General features: G+C 29.9%; 1 protein-coding gene across 1 annotated transcript in view; it reads right to left on the bottom strand.

Annotated features, from left to right (window-relative positions):
• The window catches only part of LOC106463453 (DNA-dependent protein kinase catalytic subunit-like), a 169,878-nt gene that overhangs the window by 21,546 nt on the left and 138,375 nt on the right, over positions 1-9,957 (bottom strand). The window contains exons 74-77 of the mRNA XM_022390945.1: positions 8,243-8,433; positions 5,909-6,086; positions 4,589-4,761; positions 2,974-3,096 (exon numbers count right to left, since the gene is read on the bottom strand). Of these exons, the coding sequence (XP_022246653.1) occupies positions 2,974-3,096; positions 4,589-4,761; positions 5,909-6,086; positions 8,243-8,433 (665 nt within the window). The remainder of the gene's footprint in view (positions 1-2,973; positions 3,097-4,588; positions 4,762-5,908; positions 6,087-8,242; positions 8,434-9,957) is intronic.

Here is a 9,957-nt window from a genome sequence, read left to right as displayed (position 1 = left end):
TTCTTTCGTCTGACTATCTTGGCAGGTCTTAATAAGGGCTTCCGTCTAGTTGCTCTGCATCGATAACCCAATCTGTGGAGAATTTGTTGAACAGATTTCGAGCTCATCCCACCAACTTTGGCCACTTCTGCAGTCATTAATCTGGGATCCATTTCGATGCTCCTCTTGACAGCCCCTTTTATCCTCTCCGATGGACCAGGATGACCCAGACGCTGCTCAGTTGTTTCCTTGCCGTGTTTCCTGAACTGCACGATGATTCTGTTGACTGTCGAAAGTGGGATTCCCAAATTCTGTGAAATTTGCCGCTGACTTATTCCACCATCTGCTTGACCAACTATCCTTCCTCTGACAAAATCTGACAATTCGAGAGAACCTTGAGCTCTAGGCATGTTGTAGCACAAGATAATTAGTGTGCGGACCATTTTCATTTATATAGTGCTCTGTGAGCACAAATTAGTTAGCATAAATCAGTTAAATGACGAAAAATTAGGTGTCTATTTACTTGTGACCACTCAGTGTATAACTAATTTTCAATGTTCTGCATTACCTCTTTCCATTCATTTATAGAAACTTATTAATTACATATCAAAATCATCATTATAAAACAAACAAGAGCAATCAAAGAGATTGAATACCCTCGTCTCGCTGCTCCTTTTCAAGATTTCATGTGTTTATATTGAATAACATCAAATTTCACCTTCGAAAACTCCAGCAAGGATATTGCAGTTGGGTCCGTATATGTGTGTGTGTGTGTCTGTCTGTCTGTTTCTGCATGCGTATCTCAAAAACTAATAGACCGATTTACATGAAAATTTTACACAAGATGGGAAGTCAGTTTGGGATAATTCTCCCAAATTTAGTCATGATCCATATCTGAATCCAGATTCTGGATCACTTTGAAGCATTTTTTATAATGGGAAGATAGTTTTGGGTTAATAACTCTGTAAAGTGTGATTGGATTTGTACCAAATTTCATGGGCACATTAAGGTTGAGACTCTCATCAAACTACAAATAATGATCTAGATCATTGATCATTCTGGATGTAAGAACTTCCTCCGGGGACAAGGGGGTAAAAAATAACATTCCAATATAAAGCATGCATAAGAAGAAAAAAAAACATTTAGAAAACTTTCAAATAATTACAAATAAGACAAAAAAATTTTATCATTGAAAATTACGCATTGCATGTAATATTTCCTGGTAGAAAAAAACTTTTTTAAGATCGTCCTGCGGAAAATAACAATCATTATTCTTGAAAAGACAGTTGCTTGTTTTCAAAAGCAGTACGGTTATTATGACCTACTAACAGCTGCCCATTGAAACAATTAAACAGTAAATTTCCTAAAAATAGTGATGTATAAATAAAGAATGTGCAGTCAACCCAATGCCTTGGATCATAGCGTAGATGCAATATGATTCTCAAGTGGGCTGTTTGCAAATGTACTTTGTCATTCTACTTGTTATTTCAATAAGGAAAATTGCATTGAGTTCATTTTTAGGCAAAGGAGACTGACTGCAATGCATTGTTGGCAAAAATGTTTGGGTTTTGATGCAATGGGTGCATCCAGCACAATAGAGCACTCAGGTTTGCTAAATAGGCAAGTTGCTAAGTTGGGTATTTTCCCCTGAATGTCACCATTCCTTGTCATTTTACTAAATTCAAGAAATGATTGCTACCAAAGTGAGTGCTTTTTGACAGCTGTCGTTTCTATATAAAGTATCACAGGAGAGATATTCAATTCAAATCAATCTATTCAACATGGTACAATAAAATCATGCATGTATATAATACTGACATGAAAAAATATATATATATTAATTGAACAACAAAAAATATGTACTTAAAAACTTCCTCTCTCTATGCATTTTTTCCATTCATCCTATCGTCAAAATATTTCTTTTAATTAGTCAATGGAAGAAGTCCCATTTCTTTCATGAAATTTCCTTAAAAAAAGAAACATTTTTGTTCTTAGTAAACTTTTTTCTCAGACTGACCATTCAGTAAATACAAAGACTTGATAAATTGATGTTTATATCGATATGAAATTTTAGAAATTGTGAAAAATGAATAATTTTCCTGTAATGCTTTCTTGAAAAGAAGGATTTTCATATACAATTTTGTTTTTCTACATTTAACTGTTCAGGAGATATATTGCATAACAGACAGACATTTGGCCATTATATATATATATATAGATAGATAAAATGGTTGATTACATTATATAAAAACGACTTTATACTTGAAACATCATCATAGTCCACATCTCATCATATCTAAAGTTCCCATAATCCATCTAGTATACGAGAATAATGGTTTCCCAGTGCCCATTTGAACAGTCCGATCACAGAGCACTGACATGAATGGTATATCTTTGTGTGGAAACACGGATCCTAAATCTAGTTTACTCTATCACAAAGATGGCAGGAATGTCAAAACACATACAATATAAAAGTTCTGAGAAATTTAATTTTCAGATAATCTTTGAAGGAAATACTAAAAATAAGCAAATCTTGTTTTTGATTATGATAATTTCAAGTCATTAAAGTAAGTGATGGATAAGGGAATGTCTCTATGTTATCCAAATTTGAAACTGTCCTTGATTTGTCTCAAAGGATTTTTTAAAATTCTCAGACACTTAACACAGTATTTTACCCTGGCAAATCTACACCATAATTTGATATTTTGATCAATTTGATACAAAACGTTTTAGATAAATGTAGATCTATATTACAGTTACAGTACATACACCCTGGTAGTTATGCTTTCCATAAAATATTGTACAAGGAACGAAAACAGCTCATTTAAGGTGACTCTATTGACTTTTAGATCATGTAAAGGACTGCATTAATTTATTATGGATTTAGTAACAGTAGTTGTTTCTCATCTTTTGTTTTCTCAAAACTTTAAGTGTTTTTTTTTTATTAAAACAATATTAAAATTTTTATTATACACAACAACTACTATTGCTTACATTAGGATATTCCTTTGCCATTCTTTCAACTATACCATGTAAAGGTGGAGCTTCTGGTTTGTCAAGTAATGCAACAATCTGATTAATCCAGCTAATGAACATCCAACTTGGTATTTCATTTGTCTGAAAAATCACCAAAGAAAAATGTAATGAATGACACAGACTTCAAGTTACTTATTTCTTACCAAGAATACATTCAAAATTCTAGAAATTTTAGTTAGTTTCATCAATAATATAATAATGTTCAGGCACTTTAAAAGCATATTATTGTCATTTAAAAAAACATCTAATATTTTCAAAAATAAAATTTAATTTTGCAATAATGCAATCAATTTCTAAGCTTATATATATAAAACTAAAATTAAAAAAGCCATGGCCCATTAAAACTGAAAAACATTTCCTTAGAAAGTTAAGATACATACCACAATTCATTCAGTACAGAAAACAGTACCAAACCTACTTCCAATAAAAAAAGGGTCTAATTCAGTAGAATGTAATGTGTTAAGACTCATCAACCTAGAAATGCTTTATTATTTAAAGTTTCTTTTATAAGGTTAATATTTTAACAGCTAATAATAATACTAATTATAATAATTTGAACAGATTATTTGGTTGCTGGACATCTAGAGAAGCATATTTGTTTATAAAATGAACCAAGAGTACTATTAAATCCAGGAAGGAAGTTTGTGAAACAACTGCATTAAAGTTTTTGTGCTTTCTCATTAATCTTAATTGATGGATGTTTGATAATTCAAGTATTTACACTGAATTCAAATAAATCTCCACCATTAGAGTTAGGCAATTTGTGGAATTTGCTAATTGATTAATTGTTGGGATAATTAATTGATTACATCACAGAAGACTTGAATAGTTGAAATAATTGAAAATAGTAATATCACAAACATTAATTTTGATTAATTGACTATGTTTGTGAGTCATAACACAAATCAATTAAGCTGAAAACCTTGAATCAATCAAAAATAATAATGAGAAATCATAATGGCAATATTTCGATTACTCGAATAGTTAGAATAATGGAAAAACAGTAATAATTGGAAACAATAATTTCAAATGGTTGATTATTTTCACGACATCAATTGATGAAATTATAATTCTAATTAATCGATTAGTTTACAAGATAATAATCAATCAATGCTCATATGTAATCTAGTTAATAAACTAGCTTTATTCACCAGTATAAGAAGTATTTATCAATACATTCTACCAGTTATTCTTGAACTGATTTAAACATATCTGGAAAGACAAATATAACAGGTAATGCTCATTAGCCTTCTTTACATATTAGTTTAAATCTTAGTATAAAATATATAAATCCTTACTAACTAACTAAGTTAGTTAAAATGAACTACTTGATTAAGCCTAAAAGTACTGAAACACAGATACTTTTGCTAGGCCTTATCAGGAACTGTACTTTCAATCTGCAAGTTTCAAGACTTAAAATATGAGATAAAAACTATTATAAATTGTTATACCTACAACACTATAAATCTTCAACATTTAAATTCAATCAAGTGTAGTAACTTCCATTAGATAATTTGGGAATAAGTACTGAGGAATGAAGAGACAAACACACAAAATATATAGAAGATTTCACCTTCTTGACAAAATCTTCTGAGCAACCTGGGTACAGTTCCAAAACCTGTAAGAGTCGTGGAAAGAGCTGCATAGCTGCTTTACTGCCTTGCCTCATGGCAGTTAAAAGAGAAGTTACCAAGGTGGTTGGATAGGATGGTAGAGAATTAGGTATCCAATTGTCTTCAGTAGCATCTGAAAACAAAACAAACAAGAATATGATCTATCACAACACAACTAAATGAACTGCTTTCATCAATAACACAATTCAATGTTTTTCATATACTCCTTTTGTTTTAAGTACATATATTTTGAACTTCAATATAAATTTTTTGCGACCTCACATTTACCTTCAAGTGTTTGGGTCTTACTATTAAATGGTACATAGTAAATATTTTCTATTATGCATAACCAAGCATTTTTAAGGAAGGAAAATAAACTTCAAATGACAAATAAAATCTATTTCTTGAGAAATCTATAAGATAACAAGATTGATCTTAGTAAGAAAAAAAAACCTCGTATATCAGCTTTAACGACAATTTAAGACTGTTTTATATTTCTCATGATTTCATACTAACAGATCATTACTATATTTCTGAAAATATCAATCTTGTTGCAAGATTATTAGCCTTTATTTTGGTATGATTCTAGCATTTCTTTCTTCCTAATAGCAAAAATTATTTATTGAAACTTGGATTAAAAGAAAACTAACCATGTAAAAGGAATTAAAAAATTAATACAATGGAAGTAGATTTTCAACTAAACAAAAAACAAGAATAAAAAATTTATAAAACAGAATTTCAATCATTATTAAATATCTTTCACTAATCAACAATTTTTCTTCGGTAAATAACTGAGGTTTAAAACACTTTTTTCCTTTTGCATATTTCAATAACATTTTGATGTTTTTTAAATATTTGTTTTCTTTTTATCTAGTGTATTAAACAGATGGCATCTTTACATTCAAAATTTATGTATACTAAAACATAACTCTTACAAAACAATTTTTGTTAAAATCTTATAAATTTTTAATTTCAAGCAAGTACTATTACTTTTAGTTACCTGAATCACTGGAAAAATAAACTTTAATTAAAAAATTGCAGTCTTGTAAGTATTACTGGTCAATGATATTGCTAAAGTTTTGTGTTGTCACATGCAAGACCTCCATAGCTTGAAATGTTTGGAAGTCACTGCGACACTGTATTGATATGTACAATTTTTGTTCTAGCCCTGATGAAGTCACAATGGCACATCATGCGTTGAAATAAGATAGTTTTTTCTTAATTATCTGAAGAGTAAAGGTAATTTATTTCTAACTTTATTAAAACAAGTATTCCATTACCTTCTTTCTTCCGTAAATATTTGTTACAAAAGAATGCTAAGGACATGTGTGGATCTGTCGTACAATGAACAGATGTTGAAACCATTTGTGTGTGATGTAAAGCATCTTGTAGCTCAGTAATATAATGTACACCTTTCTGCAAATACTGGTAACTAACATCCAAAAATTTGGGGATAAACTGAAAAGAAAGTGGAAAACATATTGATGAGAAAATTGAACCTTCAAAACTAGTAAATTTTTTATATATATACCAGTTTAGTATGAGTTACTACTTTCTTGAAAAAAAGTGAATATAATAATAGTGGTCTAAACATCACGAACTAATATCAAGAAACAGTCCTATGTTGATAGATAATGCTCTAATTAAATTTTTTCCCTTTACAGAGTAATATTAGTTACAATCCTAATTACTGAAGTTTAATAGACTAAGATTAGTTTTTTGTTATCTAATACATCAGATAATGATGTATCATCCATCCCCAATGAAAACTTTAATCTTTTAATAATCCTGACATTCCAATTCTGTTTCATCTTTGGAGCATTATAAGAATTAAATAAGGCAAAAATCAACCTGAGTTGTGAAAAAGCCAAAATTATCAACAATATATGGTAATTAACATAATAAATACACAAAAGATAAATAAAAAATTGGAAATCTAAAAACCTGCAAATGGGATCATAAAAAAATGCAAGCAAACAAGGCTGGAGATACTGTAGACATTATTTACTACAACTAAAAACTTCTATTTTGGCTCTATGATGTTACCTAGCTTTACATTTTGTGTAGTAACCATAATAAATACAACTAGTAGCTAACTGGTACAATTCATGATGATTTACTGTAGCTATTGACTATTTCATTGCATTAGTTCAAGATGTAAAATGTTAATAGAATGCAAATAGAAATTGTCATGGAGGTTTGTATGAGAATATAGTAAGCATTTATAGTTTCTGTGTAACTAAATCCTCTATATATAATACATAACAATGGGCAAATATATGCCTAGACTAAAGACACAACCACCACTAAGCATGTATACAATTTTACAGGTAGAAAAGCAGCCTTTTCAATTAAAACATCGCTTTAAATAAACCTTATGTTTTTTAAGGGTAACTATTCTATGAATGTATGTAATAAAATTCAATATTATGTGCAGTGATTTTTTTTTACTCCTTCACTTCATACATAATATAGGGTTTGGCTCCCTAAAGACACCGATTGTAGAGTGTACAAACCACTGAATATTTACTTGTTACAGTCATCTAATGTTCATCTATTATTGGCTGGGAATTCCTGTTTCACCCTGTACTTAAGCTTTTTAAAGGAACACCAGATGTCTGTAAGAAAGCTAACTTATAAGGGTAATGATAACATCATTTATTATCACAAGATTTTTTTAGCTTGTGTAAAATATAGAAGAAACAAATTGACTTTTAAATATCTCTACGACCTTCACAGTACCTTATTTAGTATTATACAAAAGGGTACAAAATACCAAGCTGTTTTTGTTGTAGGCTGGCAGAAGATGAATAATTACAAACAGGGAGTTTTGAGCAGATTCTCTATTCCTTGTAAGTCTAATATGTGTGCTTTTTTTGTGCACCCTTAGCAATCAATAATAAAGGTGTTGTTTGAACTGTTGTCTTTACTGCTTAAGGTTCTTTTTGCCCAGACGTGCTATTAGGATTTTGTGCAATTCATTGCAATACCTATTGTGAAACATTGCCATGGTTCATGAAAAAAGAAAATATGATGATGATGCCAAAATGACATGCTCACTTTAGAATACTGTATTATATGTAAAACACTGTACTAATAATCTTTAATATGTTGTGATGCATGTATATGAACCACATGCTGTAAAACTTGGTTTACAGATGCATCAACATTTTAATAATATTGATATTCTGGTGTTAAAACTAAACTGCTAACACTGTAATAATATTGATAATCTGGTGTTAAAACTAAACTGCTAACACTGTAATAATATTGATATTCTGGTGTTAAAACTAAACTGCTCTGTTAACATTGTAATAATATTGATATTCTGATGTTAAAACTAAACTGCTAACACTGTAATAATATTGATATTCTGATGTTAAAACTAAACTGCTCTGTTAACACTGTAATAATATTGCCTATTTTATGTCATGATGATCTGATATCAGAAATGGTAAAAAATCAAAAATACAACATAGTAGGAGAAGTTAGACAAAGTGTCACTGTGGGTTATGTATAGAGACAGAAGCTGAAAGGTGTGAAAAGAAAAAAGTTAATGGGTAAATAAATTTATTTACAAACATTCATATTAATCTCTAGTTACTAAAGAATACCCGAGATGAATCCGTAGATCCAGCTATGCTTTTCAGTCGATTCTGATCCTCGTAATCCAATTCAGAAACCACACTGACATCATCCTCTATTAAGCTTTCTGCAATCATCTCAGCATTGAAACTATGGAGATAACTATGGTGGGTTTTTGCCTCAGAGATGTTGCTTCTAGCAACTGTGTCATCCAGCTTCACTACAAGTTGAGAAACATTAACAACTTAATAGAAATCTTCCTTAAATTTTGCCCTGACTTTATTTTATACTTTATATTTTGAATACTGTACTTCGTGTCATAAACATATCATAAATTGCACTTTTGATTGCAGCTCACAGGTGTCAAAACTTTAGAACAATTTGAACAACAATAACACATGGTTACAATCAATGTCACAAAATGTTTATACTAGTTATCACATAGAACAATATTTCCTATCACATACATAATAAATAATTATAACAAAATACACAATGATAAATACAATTAGATATGAAGCTGTATACAAAAGCGATAAAACACTTTAATAGTATTAATATATATGTTTTTAAGGACACAAAACATTGACCAATCAGAAGAGTTTAGTTAGACTTTCAATTCAAGGTTAGTTATTCGTGATGATCAATCGGTAGTATTTAGTTCCATTACCTGATTTTTATTTTCATTTTATTTTCACTTATATTCCTTTCATTTTAGAAAGCGTTTTTCAGTTTCTTTTAATCCCAGGATTACGTAAAATGTAAGAACTCCCAAAATTGAATTACGAACACTACACATTTGGCAAGCACACATTTTTATGTTACTAAAAATAGATTCATGAACTTACAGATTTCTCACTTATTGCAAAACATTTATCAGTTAACCCTTTTGAGATAGGTCATGGGTGGAAAGGCCATGTCATCTCGTTTGTTGACTCGGATTCAACATTTTATTGAACTACTATTTGTTGAATTTATGTCAATAACTTTGATATCAAACTGTAGATTATAATTCATATTTTAGTACTATATATTACTCAATTTATTATTTTAAAAGCAAATATTAAAAAACAGATAAACATTTTTTTTGTGTGACATATGGTATGTTGAATGCAGCACTGGTTCAAATTAGACGTTTGTGAAGTCAAAATACTATGTCTGTAGTTTCATACAAATTCGAAATTCAAATTACCGATATCGACAAGCTAGAATATACAGTAAGAGCCTCTTATCTTTTCAATTTGCTAAGATATTGGTCATGTAATAAATCAAACACAGTAGCATCCCACCCACCTCTTTCCATTTTTGCAAATGCTTCCTTATATACTCTTACTTCTATATATGACATGAATAACCAATTGGAAGCTCAGAATGTCCCCTAGTGGCTTTCTCAGTCTTTTAATGGACTTGGTGCTATTTCTTTCTATTAAACCAATATTTCAATGAGGTAGGTTGTGTATTTAGTCTGCACGAAATTTCATATTTTTTTAGACTAAAATACATCTTAGTTACTAAGCTTGATAAATTATAGTGGAACTCTATGGTATTAATGTAGTAATTTATGATTTTTTAGTTATTCAACTGTATATATAAAACCTAAAAAAAAATATTTTGTTTCATATCCTCCATGTGCAAATTTGTTAAAGGCCTGGCAACATACGCCAAGCTGCAACCGAGTACAAAGGTCATAACTAGAAGAAATAAATGTTTGCTTTATTTACTGTTCTATGTTTTAGGAAAAAAT

The sequence above is a fragment of the Limulus polyphemus genome, unplaced genomic scaffold (genome assembly GCF_000517525.1).
Source record: "Limulus polyphemus unplaced genomic scaffold, Limulus_polyphemus-2.1.2 Scaffold1412, whole genome shotgun sequence".
In the NCBI taxonomy this organism is placed as follows: domain Eukaryota; kingdom Metazoa; phylum Arthropoda; class Merostomata; order Xiphosura; family Limulidae; genus Limulus; species Limulus polyphemus.
The sequence above is the reverse complement of the archived record's forward strand: the minus strand, read 5'-3'. Positions and strand labels throughout refer to the sequence as shown.